This window comes from Thrips palmi, unplaced genomic scaffold (genome assembly GCF_012932325.1).
Source record: "Thrips palmi isolate BJ-2018 unplaced genomic scaffold, TpBJ-2018v1 HiC_scaffold_18, whole genome shotgun sequence".
NCBI classification, from domain to species: domain Eukaryota; kingdom Metazoa; phylum Arthropoda; class Insecta; order Thysanoptera; family Thripidae; genus Thrips; species Thrips palmi.
The window spans coordinates 3,640,859-3,663,921 of record NW_023144627.1 but is presented as its reverse complement, the minus strand read 5'-3'; the positions used below and the strand labels follow the sequence as shown (position 1 = coordinate 3,663,921).

At 43.0% G+C, this 23,063-nt stretch overlaps 3 protein-coding genes across 8 annotated transcripts; all 3 read left to right on the top strand.

Moving 5' to 3' along the window:
• The first annotated feature begins 1,035 nt into the window (after nucleotides 1-1,035).
• LOC117644935 (probable cytochrome P450 6a14) lies at nucleotides 1,036-10,510 on the top strand. Of its 4 annotated transcripts, none has more exons than XM_034384719.1 (6): nucleotides 1,036-1,125; nucleotides 3,990-4,198; nucleotides 5,322-5,629; nucleotides 7,166-7,501; nucleotides 8,765-9,088; nucleotides 10,002-10,510. In XM_034384719.1, the coding sequence occupies exons 1-6, from the start codon at nucleotides 1,061-1,063 to the stop codon at nucleotides 10,350-10,352; spliced, it is 1,593 nt and encodes a 530-aa protein (XP_034240610.1). In that variant the 5' UTR covers nucleotides 1,036-1,060; the 3' UTR covers nucleotides 10,353-10,510. The 4 variants fall into 4 exon arrangements, with proteins under 4 accessions (XP_034240610.1, XP_034240609.1, XP_034240612.1 ...); XM_034384718.1 differs by having other exon boundaries at nucleotides 7,163-7,501; XM_034384721.1 differs by having other exon boundaries at nucleotides 1,039-1,098; nucleotides 4,047-4,198; nucleotides 7,163-7,501.
• A 367-nt stretch (nucleotides 10,511-10,877) lies between these two features.
• Nucleotides 10,878-17,570, top strand: LOC117644297. The gene is made up of 5 exons (XM_034383635.1): nucleotides 10,878-14,154; nucleotides 14,231-14,395; nucleotides 14,485-14,549; nucleotides 14,629-14,819; nucleotides 14,896-17,570. The coding sequence occupies exons 4-5, from the start codon at nucleotides 14,816-14,818 to the stop codon at nucleotides 17,568-17,570; spliced, it is 2,679 nt and encodes an 892-aa protein (XP_034239526.1). The 5' UTR covers nucleotides 10,878-14,154; nucleotides 14,231-14,395; nucleotides 14,485-14,549; nucleotides 14,629-14,815.
• Nucleotides 17,571-17,864: 294 nt separating this feature from the next.
• Nucleotides 17,865-21,094, top strand: LOC117644930. 3 transcript variants are annotated; one of them, XM_034384674.1, is made up of 9 exons: nucleotides 17,865-17,979; nucleotides 18,079-18,315; nucleotides 18,669-18,804; nucleotides 18,875-19,091; nucleotides 19,172-19,593; nucleotides 19,811-20,353; nucleotides 20,446-20,518; nucleotides 20,595-20,763; nucleotides 20,841-21,094. In XM_034384674.1, the coding sequence occupies exons 3-9, from the start codon at nucleotides 18,679-18,681 to the stop codon at nucleotides 20,995-20,997; spliced, it is 1,707 nt and encodes a 568-aa protein (XP_034240565.1). In that variant the 5' UTR covers nucleotides 17,865-17,979; nucleotides 18,079-18,315; nucleotides 18,669-18,678; the 3' UTR covers nucleotides 20,998-21,094. The 3 variants fall into 3 exon arrangements, with proteins under 3 accessions (XP_034240565.1, XP_034240563.1, XP_034240564.1); XM_034384672.1 differs by having other exon boundaries at nucleotides 17,894-18,315; XM_034384673.1 differs by having other exon boundaries at nucleotides 17,894-18,804.
• Nucleotides 21,095-23,063: the final 1,969 nt, after the last annotated feature.

The following is a 23,063-nucleotide window of genomic DNA, read 5'->3' as shown; positions in this document are numbered from 1 at the left end:
TGTTGGTTCTCTTTCGGTGCGGGTGGTTGATATCAGGGCTGGGAAATACCTAGCTAAAAAGTACCTAGGTACTGACTGTACCTAGGTACTTTTTTGGTACCTATAACTGTACCTAGGTACTCAAGTCACAATTGTAACTGTACCTGTACCTAGGTACATTTTGGGCAGTAACTTTACCTAGAACTGCAGGTACTTTAACAGGTACTTTTAAGCGCGAATGTAGCGAAAGACTGGTAATGAGATGCGCTCAAAACAGTGCGGGGATAAAGAAAGACACTCAGAGGACTGCCTGTTTTCGAGGAAGAAACAGATATTCGGCCCCCTCACCTTTTTATGTGCCTCCTCCGTGCTCCATGGGACAGGTCTGGTCACCGTACGCACTGCTAAGGTGAACGCAGAGGACTTGCACTATGAAACAATGGACACATCTCAGCAGGGATCATAGGGTTTGTCCCTAAAATGCGTTACCGGAACCATCCCATTATAGGAGCGAGGTCAAGGCTGTTCCCTGGAGCTGCCGGCGTTGCGGCGTGACGAATCGGGGTTGTAAACAGCACACACGTTGGCATGACAAGGGTCACTGACGCAAGAAAGTTTAAAGGGACGAAAAAGTCGCGCGAGGTTTGTTTTGGTTGCGTTGGGCGGATGTGTTGAAATATCAAAATAACTGAAAGTACCTGAAAAGTACCTACCTGTAACTGTACCTAGGTACTGAGCTCGATCAAGTACCTGTAACTGTACCTAGGTACTTTTTTGATCCAGTATCTGTATCTGTACCTAGGTAAAAATATAAAGTATCTGTCCCAGCCCTGGTTGATATCTATCACGAATGTTGTCTTAAGTGTCCCTTCTTTGTCTGAAAGTGAGTCATACACGTACGTACATATTCAGCGGCTCAGATGGAGGAGATAGCTGCCCCCTCACATCTCTCTCTCTCTCTCTCTCTCTCTCACACACACACACACACGGCTTCTTATCTCCCAGCTCGAACTGTTTCTAGCCGTGGCTTTGGCCTTGAAAGTTCAGTCGCGGGTGTCGCTCTGTGACTGACACAAGCACCATGGCTGTGTTGGACGCGACCGGCGTGCTGGCGGCCGTGCTGGCCGCGCTGCTGGTAGTGGGCCCGTTAGTGAAACCAACCTTGCATTTTTTCCTGACGGGTTGAGCTTCTGTATTTTGGTAGTACATGTCCTAAGGTAACTTTTAAGAAGTGTTGCCATGTTGGCAACACTGGCAAAGGGCGTGGAATGGGTGGTTGCGTACCTATCAGGGGCAGACTCCGCAATCATACATAAATCGGCCTATGGAAGGAGAACGAGTTGTCGGACGATGATGCGGGGGGTCTCATTCGATTCAGCACACTTGAAAACGTAGGATTACATAATTTTTACATCCCCTAACCCCCACCCGAGCGCGTGCGTGTGTGTGTGAGAGAGAAACAGTCCTGGCAAGCGGGCGTTTTGGAAAAGTCGGCAATTGTCTGTGCGCGCATGTGTGTACGTGCGCGTATGTGTGTGTGTGTGTGTGTGTGGGAGGGGGGGCGTGCGTGTGTGTGTGGGGGGGGGGTTGAGTGTGTGAGAGGGCCAATTTGTCTAGTAAATACCGTTCTCGACGCCGTCGACGCTATGACTGTTCTACTGGAAAACAACATTAATCGTAAATGCATGAACCATAAAAGCCTTTATATCACGGTTAAATTTCAGACGTTTATATATTTTTTTGTTACGTAAAACTTAGCATAAACTATATTTATAACATTTTTTAAAAATGCAAACAATTTTTTTGCAGAAATAATTACATGCTTAACTGTACTTAAGACCTTACTTCAAGACTTGGCGACGCAGCCCATAGCAGACAAAACCCATTCGGAATGGGTTATAACCCATTTAGAAGGGTTGAAACCCATTCGGAATGGGCTGTGATCCGTTGGGAATGGGCTAAGACTCGATTGGAACGGGTTGAGACCCATTGGGAATGGGTTGAGACCCATTGCGAGTGGGTCGTGACCCATAGGAGATGGGTCCAGACCCATTTCCAATAGGTTACGACTCATTGGAGATAGGGGTTAGGACATTGAGACTCAGGGTTCGGTCAAGGGTCGCCTGCGAGGTAGGCAAAAATGTGGTGAAATTAGGTAGGCAAACGCGCTACACACCTTCTGAGAGTAACTTGTAAACTAGGCCAAATCCGACACCACCATTGTGTTCAGCGTCGAAACTTTGGTTTATGACGTCCATCGAGGAAGGACTAACCTTCTTTGGTAATGTTAAAATAACAAGAAGTCTAGTCTGAGTTTGGACACTTAGTGAGGGGTCAGACCAATTATGGGTGCAACCCATTTAAATGGGTACTTTTCATTCACCCATTACGCGGGTTGGATCCACAAGAATGGGTTGGACCCAATTAAATGCACTGGTAGCCAAGGAATGTGACGTCACGTTCGTTTTCACGTGAAAATGGCGATGTAAGTTAAAGCGTGAAACGGTGAAAATTTACATTCAAACGAATGTGACACACCGCACCGCTTTGTCACATTACTTGGGGTGACACACAATCAGCTGTCGAACTTGTGACACATAGTACCCAAGTACACAGTCGTGTCACATCCAAACGAATGTGACATCCATCTACTGTCACATTCGTTTGAATGTGACATGCCCACTTTTTCACGTTTGTTTGAATGTGACACGCCATGATTGTTAGATTAAGGAGTGTCACGTTCGTTTTAATGTGTCAAAATGGGCATGTCACATTCAAACGAACGTGACAGTACATGGGTGTCACATTCGTTTGGATGTGACACGACATGTGTACTTGGATACCATGTGTCACATTTTTTTTATGTGACAGTTCGATAGCTGATTGCGTGTCACACCCGAAGTAATGTGACAAAGCGGTGCGGTGTGTCACATTCGTTTGACTGTAAATTTTCACCATTGGTCACGCTCAAACTAACATCGCCGTTTTCACGTGAATAGAATCGTGACGTCACATTCCTTGGCTACCAGTGTGGGTGCATGAAAAGTGCTCATTTAAATGAGTTCACCAAATGGGTTTTGCCTGCTGTGGGTGAGGCGTGCCGCCGTAGCACAGCGCGGCTGATGCAAAGCTCGCAGGCACGGCTAGCCCACCCTTCTCAAGGCGTGCCCCCCCCCCTCCCCACAACCACCACACACACACACACACACACACACACACACACACACACACACACACCTAAACCAACACACTTCCACATACACAGACATGCGCACAGACGATTGCCGAATTTCCCGAAACGCTCGCTTCCCAGGACTGCTTCTCTCTGTCATACACACACGCATGCACAGTAAAAAATTATGTTGTAATTTAGCAGTAAATATGTTGCTAATTTTCTTAGCGATCAAAGTTGTTTTCAAATGACTTTCGTTGTTTACTAACGAGTTGCGTCGTTCGTCCACAAGATGTTTGTAAACCGGTAGTAGACAGCCTTATTTGCATCAATTTTTATTGCCGATTAGGTCACAGACCTAGTAGAGTCCCGGTTACCCCGCAGTAACCACTTCTTGATTGTCCGGGTTGTTTGTACGCAGCAAAATATTGTTTTGAAACAGCATAAGTCATAAAAATAATTAGCAACGAATTCGTCGTTTTAAAACAAGCAAACTTGTTCACAAACAACAGCATTGTCGAGGTTGGTAATTGTGTTGTTGTTTTAAAACAACAATTTTTAACAGTGTGGGTGGGTGGGTGGGAGGGGGACAAATAACGCAATCCTATGTTTTCAAGTGTGCTGAATCGAATGAGACCCCCCGCATCATCGTCCGACAACTCGTTCTCCTTCTATAGGCCGATTTATGTAGAATTGCGGAGTCTGCCCCCGACAGGTAGGCAACCACCCCTCCCACGCCCTTTGCCAGTGTTGCCACCGTGGCAACACTTCTTAAAAGTTACCTTAGGACATGTACTACCAAAATACAAAAGCTCAACCCGTCAGGAAAAAATGCAAGGTTTGCTATGATATCGTGCACTAACGGGCCCACTATGGGGGCCTTGTGGTGGTCGCGGCGACGGCAAAGCTACTGGAGCGAGCGCGGCGTGCCCACGCCGCCCAGCCTGCCCTTCGTGGGGAGCATCTGGCCCGTCATGACCGGCAGGAAGAGCTTCGCGCAGCACCTGTACGACATCGCGGACCATTTCCGCGAGCACGGGTACTGCGGTATGTTTTACACTATAAATGTCTTACAATGAAATTCGACCTATGTTATTCGCGTGTTACAGTGAATTCGGCGCAAGCATAATACGAAGCAATATTCCTTCGTAATACGAATCTTTTTAGCTTTTTCATTGTAAGATACAAAGAAAAACCTCCATAATACGAAGAAAAACCACCTTCGTATTATGCTTACGCCATTTCCTTCGTAATATGGGAAATTTCTTCGTAAGACATTTAGAGTGTAGAGATGAAAATGCCCGGAAAGTTTCCCGAAACATTGGAAATAAACAGTGTTTTAGCAGAAGGTACATTTACACTGAGAATGAAAAAGACATTATCAATACCCAACGAGGTTTTCTTTATTACCTAAATTTGGGCGAAGAAGGTTGTATCAGCTACCTCCAGAGTATTATGACCCAAATTTGGGTGATAAGGAATTCCTCACCCAAAATTTTATTCACGATCATGACTCTTTCATTCTCAGTGTATGTTCGTACACAGCTAAACGTACAAATAGAAACATAAATTAACTTTTTCTTTTCGATTTATTCTTGGCTTGGGAAAAATTGGAAAGATTCAGCTTGCAAAGTTGGCAAAAAGCCTGACTTTTCGCCTATAAGTAGTCAAATTGCATACGTTCATCGCTACGGGACGATGAGTCTCAGTCACCCATATTATTTCTGTAGCTGTCGGATATAACAGCGTCTCTACTATGGGCGAGGGGGAAATCACTCAAAAATTGTGACCCGACTACTCCCTATTACGTTCTATTACGCGTTTACGCTATTACAGAAGTCTTATTACGTTTGCAAATATCGAGATTTAAGCAAAAATCAGACCCTTTTAACGGAAAATTCAGAAAATTTGGCTATTACGCTATTACTATTACGCGTAATACAAGGAATTGGTGACCCGACTATTACGCGAGTGATGTCCCCCTCGACTATGGGATTCCCAAACATAGCCTACGTTGTTGTGTCAGATGAGCACTCATTTATACCATGTCCTTCCCGTACGTTTTGTGAGGTTGCAGTTGTGACCGCAGGGCTGCCAGTAAAAGTAAAGGCGTAACAAAACGCAAAATTTTTGAACTTTTTGAAAGTTTTTGGAAAATTTGCTCCTTTAGGTATGTACTCCGGGGTCCAGCGCACGCTGCTCGTCTTCGACCCGGAGATGGCCAAGCAGATCCTCTGCAAGGACTTTGGCAGCTTCCACGACCGCGGCTTCCCGACCTCGGACAGCGACCCCCTGAGCCAGCACCTCATCAGTCTGAGTGGTTCCAAGTGGCGAAACTTGCGCAACCGCCTGTCTCCGACTTTCACGTCCGGCAAGCTCAAGCTCATGTTCCCCCTGATGCGCGACGTGGGCGACCAGCTCAACGCCACGATGGCGAAGGAGGCCCACAAGGCCGGCGGGGAGGTGGTGCACTCAAAAGTACGCAAAAGTACAACAACAAATGTACACTGCTAATCCAAGTGTGGACCAAGTCCACGCTAGGAAACGTGGACCGAGGTGCTGTGGTCCACGCTTCACAGCGTTGAACTTCTCATAGGCCAATCACACTTCCAAGTGTGGACAATTCGTGGTCCACGTTTCCTAGCGTGGACACACTTGGATTAGCAGTGAATAAAAGGGTGATTCCGTGCGTAGGGGCCGTTTTAGCCACCTTAAAAAGTCAAGTAATCAATCTTGCTTGTTCAGCCGGAATTTGGTCTAGATGGCATCAATTGAACTCCAGGAAGACACTCTGAGCGTGAGCGAGCTAAAAGTTGACTTTCGTTTTCTCCCCCTATAAAATATGGCGAAATTTACTGAAAATATGACGGAAATTACGCTTGACGGAAATTACAAACAGGTGTTTCTGGCTCTTTGCAACTGCATATCGCCACAGAAATATGCCATAAGTTTGGCACACTAGTTCGACGTCAAGACACATCTTTTCACGCGTAGGATGTCTTTCAAAACCCAATAGACGAGGAGCGAGAGGGGCATACGGAAATTACACCAATTGTTACAACCCACCGATTTTACACACAACTTCCACTCGCACACTCACCCCTCTCACTCTTTCGCCACCGAAACTCGTTCACATGGTAAACAGACCGTGCTGATTCAAAATAGGGCGGTGGTTTTGAGCAGGGAGCACTCCTAGTAGTTTTTTTGGTGCTTACTTTGAAACCGCTAAGGTAAAATTCGGAGTACGGTGGACATTTAGTACGCGTTCTGAAAGTACAGTTCCAGTCAATATACGATCTTTAAATTCAAGCAAGATAGTCACTATTAGTTAGAGATTTGATGGGTGTGTGTGGAATTCGAAGATTTGAATGGAACGAAGAGTTATAGAGCCGCAAAGTTGGTGTAAGGTGCGAAAGGACATGACGGAACTTACAAAATCGACCCTTTTGGCCCCTCTCCCGCGTCACATGTTAGCTTTTAAGGTCCGAATACAAAGGGAACAAGCTATTCTATAGCCAAACAAGATTCTCACATGTATAAATGGACTGCACTCAAATAAGTTCGCTCTGGGGAGGGTGTGGACACGAAAACGCCCTCTACGGGCGGAATCACCCAAAAGTACAGTGAGCCCTCATTGCTTGTCCTGGAGTCAGGAGTTCCAGCGGACAAACGTCGAGGGACGGTGGTCATTTCCCGCCGTAATCCCTACCTGAAAAGTGTCAGCGCCGGGCGGCGTCTGGCCGGCGGCGCCTGGCCGGGGGGACGACTCAGGGACAAACAACGAGGGCTTACTGTACATTACGGATTGTACAAAGTTCAACGAGAATTGTACAAACCACAACGAGGCCTAGACTGACCAGCACTCGTCATGCCGGTTCCATTGTACTTTGAACAACAATTTTTTTACTTTGAAAGCACAATAAATTCCTGATAAAAAAAAAATTGCCAGGACCTTGTGTACGTTTGCTGTGGCTTTTTCTTGCAGTGTAGTAGTGACTTTTGTGTGTGAAGGAGGCCCAGAAGGCTGACGGGGAGGTAGACCTCTCCGCGCTGCTGCACCGCTACACCGTCGACATGATCGGCTCCATCGCCTTCGGCATCAACTGCAACTGCCTGGTGGACGAGAACGCCGAGTTCCTCGCCATGTCTCGCGGCGTGTTCACCACCACGCCCGCGCAGTTCCTCCGCTTCATGCTCATGGCCATCCACCCCAAGCTGGGTAGCCTGCTGCCCTTCAAGCTCGTCTTCAGCAAGGTGCACCGCTTCTTCCTGGACCTGATGCGCAGCACCGTGGAGCACCGCGAGAAGCACGAGGTGGTGCGCAACGACTTCGTGGACATCATGATGCAGGCAAGGGGAACAACAACAAAAAGAACACCTCACACTCCTAAATTTCTACAGAGAAATGCCGTGCAGTTATGATACCATGCTAATTTTCCGTACTTTGCGACACAAATCTATCCTAATGCAGAGACTTTTGCTCGTAATATGAGGAAATTGGTTAAGCTGAGAACTCTTCACCATAGGTTACCAGCTTCGCTGCGCTAATACTTAACTCTTTGTTCGTATTACACTCTAAATGTCTTGCAATGAAATCTGAGCTATGTTACATTGCATTCGGCAAAAGCATAAAACGAAGCAATATTTCTTCATAGAACGAATCTTCTTGGCATTTTCATTGTAAGATACAAAGAAAAACATTCGTAACACGAAGGAAAACCCATATACTTGCGCCATTTCCTTCGTATTCGGTAAAATTTCTTCGTGAGGCGTTTAGAGTGTATGAAGAAAAAGCTCAGTAGGATCTTCGGAGTGAAATTCATGAACAGTCGTAAACTTTAATCAAACTTCCTCAAAAACCATGAAATTTAGTCAACTGAAAAAATTCTTCAAGTTGTTGCTAAATTCGTGGAAATTTCACTAAAATTCATAGAAATTTATCCAAAATTCGAAAATCTGTACATTGAAATCCAAAGTTATTTCCCCTGGGATGCAGGCGCGCGACAAGGACCAGGGCGACCCGGACAACAACATCGCGCTCACGACGCCTCAAAAACCATGAAATTTAGTCAACTGAAAGAAATTCTTCAAGTTGTTGCTAAATTCGTGGAAATTTGGCTACAATTCGTGGAAATTTGGCTACAATTCGTGGAAATTTATCCGAAATTCGAAAATCTGTACATTGAAATCCAAAGTTATTTCCCCTGGGATGCAGGCGCGCGACAAGGACCAGGGCGACCCGGACAACAACATCGCGCTCACGACGCCTCAAAAACCATGAAATTTAGTCAACTGAAAGAAATTCTTCAAGTTGTTGCTAAATTCGTGGAAATTTGGCTACAATTCGTAGAAATTTATCCGAAATTCGAAAATCTGTACATTGAAATCCAAAGTTATTTCCCCTGGGATGCAGGCGCGCGACAAGGACCAGGGTGACCCGGACAACAACATCGCGCTCACGACGCCTCAAAAACCATGAAATTTAGTCAACTGAAAGAAATTCTTCAAGTTGTTGCTATATTCGTGGAAATTTGGCTACAATTCGTAGAAATTCATCCGAAATTCGAAAATCTGTACATTGAAATCCAAAGTTATTTCCCCTGGAATGCATAGGCGCGCGACAAGGACCATGGCGACCCGGACAACAACATCGCGCTCACGACGGAGGTGATGGCCGCGCAGGGCTTCATCTTCTTTGTGGCGGGCCTGGACAACGTGTCCAACACGGTGGCCTACGTCGTCCACCGCATGGCGCAGGACCCGGCGCTGCAGCAGCGCGTGGCGGACGAGGTGCTGGCCGTCATCAACAAGCACGCCGGCGAGGTGACGTACGAGGGCCTCAAGGAGATGGACCTGGTGGACCGCGTGCTGCAGGAGGGCTTGCGTCTTTGGTCGCCCGGCGGCCTCGCCATGCGCAAGTGCAACAAGACGACCATGGTTAGTCCAGTCATAAACGGCGCAAAGTGATGACCCCCTAACCCGGGGAAAATCCCGAACCATACCAAACTTTGGGAATCGTTAGGGATACACTCTAAATATGGGGTGCCCAGCAACTGGGCGCCTTTGTCGCCCGCCCCACTTTTTAGGGTGCCAAATGTCGCCCAGTTTCTGGGCACCTTTGTCGCCCAGTCTCGGGGTGGACAAATCATAACCGGCCCTCTCCCATGGTAGAGCATGCTCGGGTGTCTAGATCCTGGGCGACTAAGGTGACTAGATTCTGGGCACCTTCGGCACCTCAGTCGCTGCTGTGCCATGGGTGAAGGCGAGTGAAGGCAGGTTTCTTAATGGTTTGTCCACCCCGAGACTGGGTGACAAAGGTGCCCAGGAACTGGGCGACATTTGGCACTCTAAAAAGGGGGGCGGGCGACAAAGGCGCCCAGTTTCTAGGCACCCCATATTTAGAGTGTAGCTGTCAAAGGATGCCTCTCATCAAAATAAAAAAATCACACGGTGATAAATTTTTTACTGTAGGCCTATACACTGGTGAAACTAAAGCGCAGTGTTATTCTCCGTTCACTCTCAGCACGTTACTGACTTTTTGATCATTTTGTCAATTTGTGCAACTATAATACGTACTTTTCCTTTTTCAAAGAACTACTTCGAAAATCTTAAAAAATGTATTGACTATTTAGTTTTGTACACATTGTACTCATTCAAGTACACACTCCGAGGCGCCTGCTTGCTTAGGCAAGTACACGCCTCGAAGTGTATGCTTGTAAGCACGCGACTTGAGGAGTGCTGAGCACACACATAAGATTTGTGTGTGCCTTCAGGCTACCTCTAACGATTCCCAAAAGATTGGTACTGTTCGGAATTTGGTACGCGTCAAAACACCATTTCACCGGCCTAGGTGGGCGACGTGCTCGTGGAGAAGGACACCAACGTCATGATCGTGTCCCACTGCATGCACAAGAACCCCGCCATCTTCCCGGACCCCGAGCGCTTCGACCCGGAGCGACACACTGCCGAGGCCAGGCAGCAGCGCCACCCGTACGCCTTCATCCCCTTCGGCGAGGGCCCGCGCGTCTGCCTCGCCGAGCGGTTCGCGCTGCTCGAGATGAAGCTCGCCCTCGTCATGCTGGTGCGCGACTTCGAGTTCGCGCGCGGCCCCAGGTTCGAGGCCAGCCCCGCCGTCGACACCAAGGCCTTCTTCCCGAGGCCCGTCAACGGCTTCCTGGTGCGCGTGCAGAACAGAGGGTGACGACGGTCACCATGTCCAACGAATGCACTGCTAGAAATAACCACAACAAAAGTACACAAATTTCTGGCAAATTTTTTATCAGGTATTTATTGTACTTCTGAAGTACAACAATTGTTGTACAAAGTACAATGGAATCGGCATGACGAGTGCTGTGCAGTCCAGGCCTCGTTGTGGTTTGTACAATTTTCGTTGTACTGTGAACAATCCCTGTTGTACTTTTATTGTACATTTTTTGTTGTACTTTTGTTGTACTATCCACACTTTTTCTCGCAGTGTGTGACGTCATAGGTCTATGCGTCATTGTGGTCTATGCGAGGGATGAACCAGAAGTGTACTCGTGTGTACAAAGTTGCCCGTACTCAATACTCACACGTTACAAAGGGTGAAATTCACTACTTTTTTGACCGATTTGCCGTTGAATGCCGTTTAAAACGCTGAAAGCTTCAAAATGTGTTCAAATGTGAAATTTATGAGTAAAGCAGGGCGTACTCACCCGTACTCATGCGTACACCAGAACACTGTTAAAAAAAATATGAAAATTCAGACCGTTTTCGTCTTACTTGGTGGTCTGAATCGAAAATTCATACTTTGGTACGAATATTCAGACTAACTGTCAGAAAAGTGTGACTTGTTGTCTGAAATTTGAGTTCAGACCGGCAGGTCTGAAAATTTCTAGTGACGACTGTTAAGTTTTGTACCGGTTGACCGAAATATTGTACTTTGCCGTCCGAAACCTAAAATCGTACTGGAAAGTACGAAAACCAGCGGTACCGCCCTTTCTGTGGCCGCCCTTCAGCGCCTGTGGGCCGTGGGGTAGGCCACCAGCCCATCCTCCAACACACCGGTGTAGAGGCGGTGGCCTGCCTTGCCGGGGGCCATGGTGGGGGCTACCGGAGTGTTGCAGTATGGCCACTGCCTGCGTGGAAATATCTTTGATGTTCCTGTAGGACTATACTGTTTTACTATTTTATTGAATTTTTAAAATGTCCCATATTGACATTACTTGACATCCATTAATGGATTCATCTCAACAAGGTTTCGATGGGAAATGAAAAGTTTATTGAATTTTAAGAGCGCTCAAATGGCCAAAATGATCCATTCTATCGTATGATATGTGTTGACATTTTTGGTTCAATGTCCGGAAAGTGATGAAAATGTTGGCAACTTTGAAAATTCACTTAAACTCAAGCCCCTTAAAATTATAACTGAAGTACGGTATCCACTTGGTGGTGTTGTGTTTCTCACAATTCTTGTTGTACTTTATAGTCCTTGTTCTACTTTTGTTGTGCTTCTGTTGTACCATCTGCACTTTATTTTGCGGAGTGCATTCAGAGTGAGCCACAGTTGTTTGATTTATATGTAAGTTGATAACTTTTCCAGTCCACTAAATTTCAAAGTTTAATTTTGATCTACATTTGTTTGTATCCATGCATTGAGATGGCACGTTTCAGTAAGTTTGATGAACTCTTATCTCCCATTAAAGATTTGCTTGAAGTTAAGTCAGGTTTTCACAACAGGGGAAAAGGCAAAAAAGGGTAACGAATCAATTTCATTTTCTTGAATATGTTATTAAGACACTAATGTACAATCAACACTTTCAGAACATCTTTATAAAATAATACTAGAACAAGTAGTCAACATTTAATAACATAGATTAACAGTATTAATTTGAGATCAGTCATGATACAGCATGAGACTTATATTAAAATAAAAGAACAAAGTAAGGAAGCTTCTGCAGTGCAATACTATAGGTATTTGTATACTAAAACTTAAAATCACAATGAATCACTAAAGCAATGGAAATACATGCCGAGCCAAATTAGCTTTATCACAGAATATATCATGGTATGCATGAGAACCACGTAGTCAAGTACTTATTAAAAAGGGTCAAATGATTCTGAATTATCTATTCATTCGAGTCACTCTCTTGAAACAGCTGGCTCTGGGTTACATCGTAGCCAAAAATTAGCATGTGGTCCTCTGGTTGTCCGTGCCACTTACACAGGCGCCTCACATAGGTCCTTGCTTGCTCTTCGGCTTCAGCTTCAGTCCCTGCAAGGCACGAACAGAATTAATAAACATTGATCCAAGTTTGGAATCCGAATGAACTAGACTCAAGAGCAAATTTAGTGGCATTATTGTCTGAGATATGGTTGGTGTCACATATCCATCAAAGGGCAGAGAGTTAATTCAAATTTGACTTACCACCAACACCCAGTACTACAGCAAGCTGCTTTTGTTGCGTCTCTCGTTCCAAAGTGAGTATGTCGCCCCCAACATACACACGTGTGTCAGCATCGAAGTCCTCTACATTAGCTATCCAGCCATCCTCCAAAAAGATAACTGTCAAAACAACACAGCTGATATTGGGGTCCACGGAAAATTGGGTTGCCATTGAGAAGTCGGTGCAACACAAACGACGGAAGAAACTGGACGACTGATGGCGGCGGAATCAGCTGATTGATGGCTACTGAAGTGGTTTTGGTTTTCTATTCATAACCTCTAACTTCACAACAGGTGGGCGAAAAGAAAACGAAGCGCGAGAAGGGGGAGAAGAAGAAGAATAAGAAGAAGAAGTAGGGGAGGGAGGCCAAAAGTAAAGAAGAAATTAAAGAAAAAGAAAGCAGTGGTGTGGTGTGGGTTGGTTGGTTAGGAGTAAGAGTTATCCAAAGTTTTCGTTTCTCGTTCTCCTGTATGCCATTTGTGCAAACAGCTTAGTTTGGAAAGAGCCCTGTTAATGGAACTAAGGTTAGATATTATTCTGAGATTGACAAGCAGTTTGCTACCACAATGGACATGTTATTGCTCAACTGGTTGAAACAGTTAATTTTTGTAATGGTATTGAGTTAAAATATAAAATAGTTAATAAGTCTGCAAGTTATAATTTGCACCTGAGGTACTTTAGATTGAGTGTTATGAAGGAATAGAAAGAGCTTGTTTAAATCTGTTAAGGTTAGGGAGCAGGATAGAAGCTACGAATCAAAGGTGGAGGTGTTCAGTGTTATCAGTGTGGAGTATATTTGTTTCGGCTGTCTTTACAAATTTAGCTTCCCCACCGTGACAACTTAGCTTCACTCTGTTATACCGAATGACTTTTACCTTTGCGTCTTTGCTTCTTTAAATCTTACGCTGCTCTCAGTACTAAACGGATTGAAAGAAGCTCTTTTTATTCCATCATAACACTCGATTTAAAGTACCTCAGGTGCAATTCTTTTACTCACAGGCTTATTTACTGTTTTACCTTTTCGCTTACTCAGTGCCATTACACAATTTACCTGTCTCCATTGTGGTAGCACCTTGAATGACGATTGATTGATTAAATGTTTGACTAATTCTAACCGAGACTCTATTTTTGCAGATGAATAATTTTTAACTTTTATTTTACTTTGTAATGACAAAGCTGGCACTGCATCTTCAACATAGGTATCAATCTTGATACCAAAGATATTGGATCAGTCTCCATTCCTTTCTTTCAAGCATCTATGACTGTCCTAGGATTATTCTGCAGCTGACACAGTTTATTTAACATGGGTAAGAAATGACTTGCAAAAGCAGTAGGATTAATGGACAATAGTCAACAATACTATATCTAACTACAACTTCTGTTGCAGATATAAACCCCGATATTTTATTGTACATTTTGTCACCATGAAGCCCGGAGTGTAACTAGTCATTTGCACCACATCAGATGGCATCGCAACCTTTTCTATTGTGGATTGGATCACTGTCTCCGTTCCTTCCTTTCATACATCTTTGACTGTCCTTGGATTATTCTGCAGCTCACACTGCTTATTCAACATGGGTAAGAAATGACTGGCAATAGCAGTAGGATTAATGAAAGTCAACAATACTTTTTCTTATTAGAACTTCTGTTGCAGATGTAAACCTGATATTTTATTGTGAATTTTGTGGCCATGAACCCCATCACAACCTTTCTAAATTTATCTATTGTGGATCGGGTCACTGTCTCCGTTCCCTTCCTTCACACATCTTTGACTGTGTCCTGGGATTATTCTGCAGCTGACACTGCCTTCTCAACATGGGTAAAAAATGATTACGAAAAACAGTGCAATGAATGAAGATAGATTGATTGAATGTTTGACTGATTCAAACCGGGACTCAATTGTTGCAGATGAATAATTTTTAGCTTTTATTTTACTTTGTGATGACATAGCTGGCACTGCATCTTCAACACAGGTAAGAAATGGCAAGCAAAAGCAGTAGGATGAATGGACATTAGTCATAATACTATTTCTAACTACAACTTCTGTTGCAGATATAAATCCTGATATTTTATTGTGAATTTTGTCACCATGAAGCCCGGAGTGTAACTAGCCATTTGCACCACATCAGATGGCATCGCAACCTTTTCTATTGTGGATTGGATCACTGTCTCCATTCTTTCCTTTCATACATCTTTGACTGTCCTTGGATTATTCTGCAGCTCACACTGCTTATTCAACATGGGTAAGAAATGACTGACAATAGCAGTAGGATTAATGAAAGTCAACAATACTTTTTCTAATTAGAACTTCTGTTGCAGATATAAACCTGATATTTTATTGTAAATTTTGTGAGCATAAAGCCCGGAGTGTGACTAGCCATTTGCACCACATCAGATGCCATCGCAACCTTTCTAAATTTATCTATTGTGGACTAGGTCACTGTCTCCGCTCCTTCCGGACAGAGAGCTGCTTTCGAAGCCATGTTATTAGGAACCACAAGGTTTACTGTAGCAACCGAAGAACCCCCAATGCCCCGATCCCTTCAGATCAACATGGAAAGTTTGTCTGTGGAGTTCAGCATTGTCGCACCGAATTCTTTGACCATAGAAAATTGATGAGTCATCTTCGGACAGATCACTTGGATAGTGATTTACAGATTCCTTGTCCTTTTAAGAATTGTGGTAAAACATTCACTTCTTCTCACTCCTTATCTGGGCATATCTCCAAGAAACATAAGAAGGCTTGTCAGGAACAGGGTACAGGTCAGAGTGTGAGAACTGAACCAGTTGAGCTTTATAATTTTGTACAAGAACTACCAATTGACGTGGAAGAAAACTTCAATGATATTGATGTTGCTAGACCATCTTCCAAAGAAGAGACCCTCATCGGCCTTGCACAATTTTACCAGAAGCTGGAATACAAGCACATGGTGCCTGCTTCAGTGACCCAGTATATATCATCAGAACTGAGATATTTACTGAATGATGTGAATAGAACATTTTTAAATAATGTTACAGCTGTCTTAGAAAGTGAAAAGCTACCACCTGGCCAAATTTCTGATATTCTCTCCAGTGTTGTTGAAAAGGATGATCTGGCGGGCACCTGCAATGCTTTGCGCTCATCTTACCTAAGGAAGAAGTTTTATAAGGACCGTTTTCATTTTGTTTTACCTGAACAAGTTCCTCAAGAAAATGGGTCATTTTTCTACTATGTTCCAATTGAGCAGACTCTTCAGGCTGCTTTTAAAAACAAAAACTGGGATTTTGCCTCATACAAATGTCCAAAACCAAATGAAAATGGATTACTTAAAGATTTTACTGATGGAGAAGCCTTTAAGCAGAATACTTTTTTTCAAGAGAATCCTGATGCCATCCCTTTGATTATTTATCAAGATGGATTTGAGCTAAGCAATCCCATTGGACCAGCAAAACATTTGGAACATCAGTTGGAAGGTATCTATATGGCCTTCGGTAATTTACCTTCCAAAATTCGTTTTGAAAAGGATTCAATACAGCTAATTGCACTGTGCAAGAAGAATGAATTTAGTCGCAAAGAAGTTTATGCTCAGATCACTGAAGATATCATCAAACTTCAAGAGTCTGGAACAGACATTCCAAATGTGGGCAATGTTAAAGCTGGACTTGCTTTTGTTGCTGGTGACAATTTAGGGAGCCATGGACTGGCAGGGTTGGTTGAAAACTTTAGTAGGTCCACATACTTTTGCCGTTATTGTCTAGTACAACGAAAACTATATTATAGAAGAGGAGGAGAAACCAGAGTGTTTGCAACAAGAACTGTTGAACAATACAACAATGCTGCACGGAAAGCTAAAGTTGATCCATCAGGAAAGATAAAAAGCTTTGAAGGTGTTAAGTTTGATTCTCCTTTCAATGCGATTCCTGGTTTCCATGTCTGCACGGGCTTGCCACCATGCTTGGGGCACGATTTAATGGAAGGTGTAATAGCCCATGATTTAAAACTGTTCATACAGTATTTTGTTAGAAAAGGATGGTTTAAAATTGAAGAACTAAATGATATGATCAAAAAATTTCCATATGGCCTGGAGGATAGGAAGGATCGGCCTCCAATCATCAAGAAGCTTGAGAAATCAAAACTTGCGGGAAGTGCATGGCAGATTTACATTCTACTTCGCCTTTTCCCTCTGATAATTTATGGTCATGTTAAGGATGCTAAAGATCCAGTTTGGAAGCTTCTTTTGCAATTGCAAGAAATTACTGAAATTACTGTTTCCCCTGAAATTCACGTTTCACATTTAGCATCATTTCAGTGTCTTATTGATGAATACTTGGTGTCCAGAAGAGAACTGTTTCCATCAGTGCCTTTGAGACCGAAGCACCACTACATGGGACACTACAGCACTTTGAAATATCTCTACGGGCCTTTAATTAAAGTGTGGACTTTGCGATTTGAGAGCAAGCACACATTTTTTAAACGCTCTTGGAAATCAAGCAATAACAGCATAAATATTCTGCAAACCCTAGCTTTCAAACATGAGTACTTCCAAAGCTGGATCAGAAGTGGTGGGGGCTACAGAAGTGAAGTAGAAGTTGGAGAATGTACTCATTTTAACAAGTCTTTATATTCAGATGCTATCCAGAAAGCTGTTTCTCAACTTTCTCAACCAGTGAGCTTAGATGAATGTGCTTCTGTGACAGTGAAGGGAACTTTGTATAAAAAGGGAAATGTTTTAATCCTCAGACAATTATCCAATTTTGGAGACTTATTTCATGTTGGAATTATACACTTAATTTTTGTTGACTCGCATGGAAATGTATTGTTTCTTGTCCAGCAAGCAGAAGCTGCTCTCGTCTACAAGTATGGAGCTTTCAAAATTAAGAAATTAACTGACTTTGAGTGTGTAAAGCAAAATGATCTCATGCTAAGTTATTATCCTCACTGTACTTACATAAGAGACACAGAAACATATGTTTGTCTGAGGCATGCCGTAGTCAGCCAGATTTTGGACTTTTAAGTTCGTGCTTTTACTTCTGCTCATTTCAAAACTTGACATGTAAAACATTGATAACTTGAAATAAAATTTGAAAATAAATGAAGACTTTTATATTTTATCTATCTTTTTACAATTCCTAAAGCAAATACACAAAATAAATACATGTTTTCAGTGCCTGACACTTCAACATAACTCCCAAACAGACTAAGCTGTGCACATTTTCGTCTGAATGTGCAATCTGAGGTACAAGTATATAATTTGGTCAGTTCCTCGACCTTCTAACAGTTAAAAAAAACATTTTTATAATTATTTTAAGTATCATAATAATAAAAACTACTGTGATTGCAACCAAAACTATTCCAAACCAACCAATTCAAAAAGAACTGCCTGTCTTCTGCTTGAAGAACAACAACATCCGACAGCTAAAAAGGTAGAGCGAGAAAAGCCCACATGGCCATTTTACTGTTCTGTCGCATTCAATTCTAGCTTTTCTAAAATTTATTTGGTTCTTTGCACCATTTTGGGCCAGGTTTAGGCAATAAATTCAGCCTCCTTTCTCTTATGACTGGCGCTCGGGTGTTGGCAGCCATGACGCCGTCGCCATTATCCAGCGCCCTCTGGCTTGGCTGGCTTTCGTTCAACAAGTGCACCCCTTCCCCACCTAAAATCACTTTGAACGCAATTTCTTTCTTATAAAAAGAAATGCAGCCCTTTCAGAATTTCTACTTGGTCCGGACTCTAGACGACGTCGGTTTGGAACCGCCTGGTGAGTACCTACTAATAAGCAACGTCTGAGGTTTGAGTCTGTTCGCACCGAACGTGAACATAACCTTCTAGCCACCACATGCATTTTGAAGGATTTTCTTGAATAGTCTTTAATTATATCTTGGACTTGCTCTGGAAACGTAAGAAAAGTTACGAACCAAGCCACGCTTTTGCTCTTTAGGTAACCACGTTTGGTTCCATGTTCAGAGTGTCGATTGATTTCGGCCTAACTTCCACAGCCTAACTTGTGTTCTTGTCATGCAGAGACATTTCATCTCTGTCTGCTTTCCCATCTTTTATCTTTGTTCAACTGAACTGTTGAACCTATTGTTGCATGTTCTTCACTTTTTTCAGATCCTGAACCATGCCACTCTTCAAGGTGCAAGATAGCAAGCGCTCCAGTAAGGTGACAGTTTGCGCCTCTTCTCTGGCTCAACTGCTCTCCACCTGTCAGCGAAAGTTGTCTTTGTCTCAAGACACTACGTATCAAGTGAGTTTAAGTGTGGTGACTTTTAGCTGCAATTAAAGGTTCTTGTCAAGTAACTTAGAATTGATTGCAGGTGTTTGATGACTCTGATGGTTCTCTCCTTGATGACGATGAATGTTTGTTGGCTCTCTCTGAGTTTTTCGCATCGAAAGGTGAACACCTTTCTGTTATCGTTCTTTCAATTGGTGAGACCTGGAAACCTGTTGCAAGCACACCTCCAGTGATTCAGAACTCTCTTGAAAGAGTTGACTTGAGAGAGAATGTCTTGGAGTCTGAAGCTGATGTTTCAGGTAAGTGTCTTTATTTTTATTGTGTTCTCACACCTAATTATCGTGGATTGTCCAAGATTATATCTGCTTTCATTTTCCAGGTCCTGCTACACCTTGCACACCCTTGAGATCAAGGTCTTCTGGTTCTGTGTCTATTGGTTTACCAGTACTGCCGTATCAGGATTACTCAGCCCAACTTCGAGCAGCCCTGGCATCTGCTCCAACAGTACGTCACATGGCATTAACAAGAGCTAGAAGAGCAGTTGTTAAGTCTGTCACAGAAAAATTGAAGAACAAGACAGTTCAGTGTGGTACTCTGAGAGAAGTTTGTTCAAAGATTAATTCAATGTGCTCTGAAGCCTTCCTTGTGCAAATGAAGGATGGTTCTGTGTCATCTTGCTTGGCTTCCTTTTTACGAGCTATGTATAGTGCCCTTGGCTATGCCAGGGAGACTGAAGGCATCACTCCAAGGAAACGTCGCAAGAGAGTCTCAAGTGAAGAAGATGTTGATGACCCTGAAGAGGTATGTATTTACCATTTCATAGTGTTCAGGGCTTTGTGGCTTATTGAAATTTGAGAATTTTAGTGTTCATGTCCTAGTAGTGGCCTGAGTTCTGCTTATCTTAAAATCGATTACCATGTGAACTTATACCGTTCTCAAGTTTCAATAAGTAATGGCTTCCTGTATCTTTCGATTAAGTTACGTCCATCTCTGCTAATCATCACCTTATTTCTTTCAGGTGCCAAACTTGTGTCTGGACTCTAATGGTTGTGCAGATGGCATGTGGGAGCCAGCCTTATCTGATGAGGATGCATTTCAATTTGAAACTATGAGAACAACTCTTCTTGGTTATCAGAACATTCCTAGTGCGGAAGATGATTGCCATGTTATGGCTATGGTTAAGAAGTCCTTTGCACTGCAAAGGCGTCTTATTAACCGAGCTGTGACAGCGGACCACTGGAGGGAGGTGTTCGCCTCGTGGCCTCTATTACAGAGGTTCCCATTTTTCATGGCACATGCCGACCTCCTTATGGGGAAAAATAATGTTCAGGTCTGGAACTCAGAATTGAGCGCACTCCACACAGTGACTGATTATTTTTCGTCCGTCATTATGGCAAAGGTGAATCTTTCGAACAAGGAACGAGCCATGAAAGATTTGGTCAATAAAGCAACTGAGGCTTCTGATGCCTACTCAAGCAGAGTGCCCTCCTTGATTGGGGCTGTTTCACTCCTCATCAGGTACTTTGGAGAAAAGGAGAGCAACCTCTTTTTGGTTATGGAGGTGGGTCATATAGTTTCTACATGTAAACATTACTAATAGTGTGTTGTGCGTTAAATCTCTGCATCTCTCTCTCTCTCTCTCTTGTCCATCAGGCCCAGCTAAGTGATGAGGAGGTGTTGAGGCAGTCCAGCCAAGTTTCTCAATGCCCTCTGCTCATAGTTAGAGGTACGTTTTTAGATTTGTATTCATACCGAGCATTTACATATTGTTGAGTTCCTGACACCTTTTTTTGTGTCAACAGGTTCATCTGTTTTCGACCTCCAGTCTCAAGTGTCTGTTGCTGTTCGGGGAAACTTTCTACTCAAGGCTAAAGATTTTTCTCAAGCTCTTTTGGTGGTGATCCTTGCCTACTTCAGTTTTAACATCTGTTACCCAAGAGAGGTACAACGTTCTCTAGAATTTCTTCAAAGGCAAGTAACATACATGAATTTCTCAGTGTCAGCAGTGTCCAATTTCCTGTATCTTAATTTTGTTCTTTTTGTTTCAGGTTTATCCTCTTGGTTAATCCTCAAAGCAGGGAAGCAGGGAAAGGAAAGAAGAAAGGAAGAGGAAATGGGATGGTAAATCCCGCTGTAGCTACCCTCACTGGGTTGCTGGGTGATTACGAGGCCAGTAGAGTGAGAAGAATTGCAGATTCGGGTTAGTTAGTGTGTTAGTGTGAGGGATCCATGTCTCAAAAGTGTTTTGTTTTGGCGATGCCTATTATGTATTTTTCTTGTTCTTTGTCGTTAATGAACTTATTTCATGCATTCCCAATGAGATAATGTGTAATAAATATTACATACATGTGTTCAACCTGTCTTAATATTTCCATGCCTTGAACCATTTGGACAATTGAAAAAACATATAGCCCAGTACAAAAATTTATGCAAATGGATACATTTTAAGATCTTTAAAGTTTTATATTTAATAATTTGATGTCAGATGTTCCACACAATGGAGTATAAAATATCAGGCCAGCATCACTGATTTTTATTACGATCTTAAAAGAATTTTCACATTTGGATACACTGATTATTAATAAGAACATGACTGGTATTTCATACCCTCAGTAATACTTTTATGACTGGTTGTCGCTGATATTTTATAATTACTGAGTCTGATTAGCTGGACCATGAAGTATGAATTTTCATACAACCTGTTGCTCTGAAAATTAAGACTGATGGGAGTCAGAATTTTTCAGACCTCTAAGTATGAATGTATTAGTATGAAAATTCAGACTGGATGTAAGTAAATCGACTTCTGACAAAAAATTATGAATTTTCAGTAAATTTTTTTAACAGTGAACGCAGACTGATTCACCCCTCGGGTCTATGTAACAATGTAACAGAGATATTTCAAATAGCTGGCCATTTTCTCAAATCGTTTAACTCAAAGTGGTGAAGGATGGAGAAAAAGCTAACTTTTTCCATTTAAAAATTGTTAAGTTTGCTGCACTTAAAACACTAAAATTCGAACATCTCTCTGTTACATTGAAGTATAGGGGTCTAGATGCTAAATGGGTGGGCAGATTTGGATGAAACTTGGTGTGGAATAGTTTCCTACCTCACTAAAACGCCTCTAAGTTCCGACCAGCTCAGAGGATTGGTACAGAAGTTTCCATTTCACCCACACTTCACCTTAATGCCAAAGAATGCGAGGAGTATCGTATAGCCAAGGTTATTCTGACACTTGCAGTGCATAGAGCTACGTACACTCTATGGGGAATTTCAGCAAGGACCATAAATAGAAGTTGAGAAAAAAAAACAAAAAAACTAAGTATGGGAAACACGAAAGAGAATCAACTCTGCATCGCCTTTCTGTCACTTCCGCAGAGCTCTTTAGCATTCTCATACAACGTTTCGCTTTTGTTCTTCATGTTTTTTGTCAACATCCCTGTCCGCCTTGGCTCGGAAATTCCCTTGGATGGAATCGAAACCGACGGTATTTAATCTGTGGTACTACTGTGCTCTCCGATCACAACACGGTAAAAACGGTTCGTGGTTCCCAGGAACTCCATGGAAATCGCCATTGAGGACCATAGGCTTCTTGGGAAAACCAGGAATCGTTCTTACCGCGAAGGTGTGCCTTCGTTTCCGCAGTCGTCTGACATTTCGTCATCACAATTCTGTTGCAAGGAATATTTTACACAATTGATTCAACCTTAAGGGGGGACATCACTCCAAAAACATTGCTTTTGTAAAAACGTCATAAAAACCAAACGGAAAGAGAAAAATTGTTCATATTTTAACAGATAAAGTATAAAACAACACAAAGTCAATCCGCCAGGGCGGTACAGCGCTTTCGTTGAAAACACATTTTTGCGTGTTAGGTTAGACCATTTCGCACTGTTGCAGCGCTGGACGCCAAACGGTTTGACCTAGAACATTGAAATTTGGTGACAGCCTTCCTGAGATGTCTGGCTATGGTGGGTACCTCAATCACATTTCAAAAATCATTTTAAGTTGGGTTTGTTACATACCAAAAAATATTGTTCAATTTTTTTGGTCAAAATTGTTTAATTTTAAACGTTAAAAAATAATAAAAATTGACCAATGCAAATTATTTTGCTACCCACCATAGCGGCATATCGTAGGAGCTTTCATGCTAAATCTCCTCGCTGTAGCTCAAAAACTGCGCCCTAGAGGCCTGCAACCGTTTGCAATTTCATGTTCCGAGAAAAACGCGATCAAAGTTGGGGAAACTGGGCTTTTCCCCAATGCATGTTTGC

What these genes read in the sequence shown, in the direction of transcription:
- LOC117644935 (XM_034384718.1), top strand. Translation starts at nt 1,061, where the DNA reads ATGGCTGTGTTGGACGCGACCGGCGTGCTGGCGGCCGTGCTGGCCGCG. An exon ending in CCGCGAGCACGGGTACTGCG is followed by an intron (nt 4,199 to 5,321) that starts GTATGTTTTACA and finishes TTGCTCCTTTAG; the next exon opens with GTATGTACTCCGGGGTCCAG. An exon ending in TCGTGGACATCATGATGCAG is followed by an intron (nt 7,502 to 8,764) that starts GCAAGGGGAACA and finishes TGGAATGCATAG; the next exon opens with GCGCGCGACAAGGACCATGG.
- LOC117644930 (XM_034384674.1), top strand. Translation starts at nt 18,679, where the DNA reads ATGCCACTCTTCAAGGTGCAAGATAGCAAGCGCTCCAGTAAGGTGACA. An exon ending in ATGTTGATGACCCTGAAGAG is followed by an intron (nt 19,594 to 19,810) that starts GTATGTATTTAC and finishes TATTTCTTTCAG; the next exon opens with GTGCCAAACTTGTGTCTGGA. An exon ending in CCCTCTGCTCATAGTTAGAG is followed by an intron (nt 20,519 to 20,594) that starts GTACGTTTTTAG and finishes TTGTGTCAACAG; the next exon opens with GTTCATCTGTTTTCGACCTC.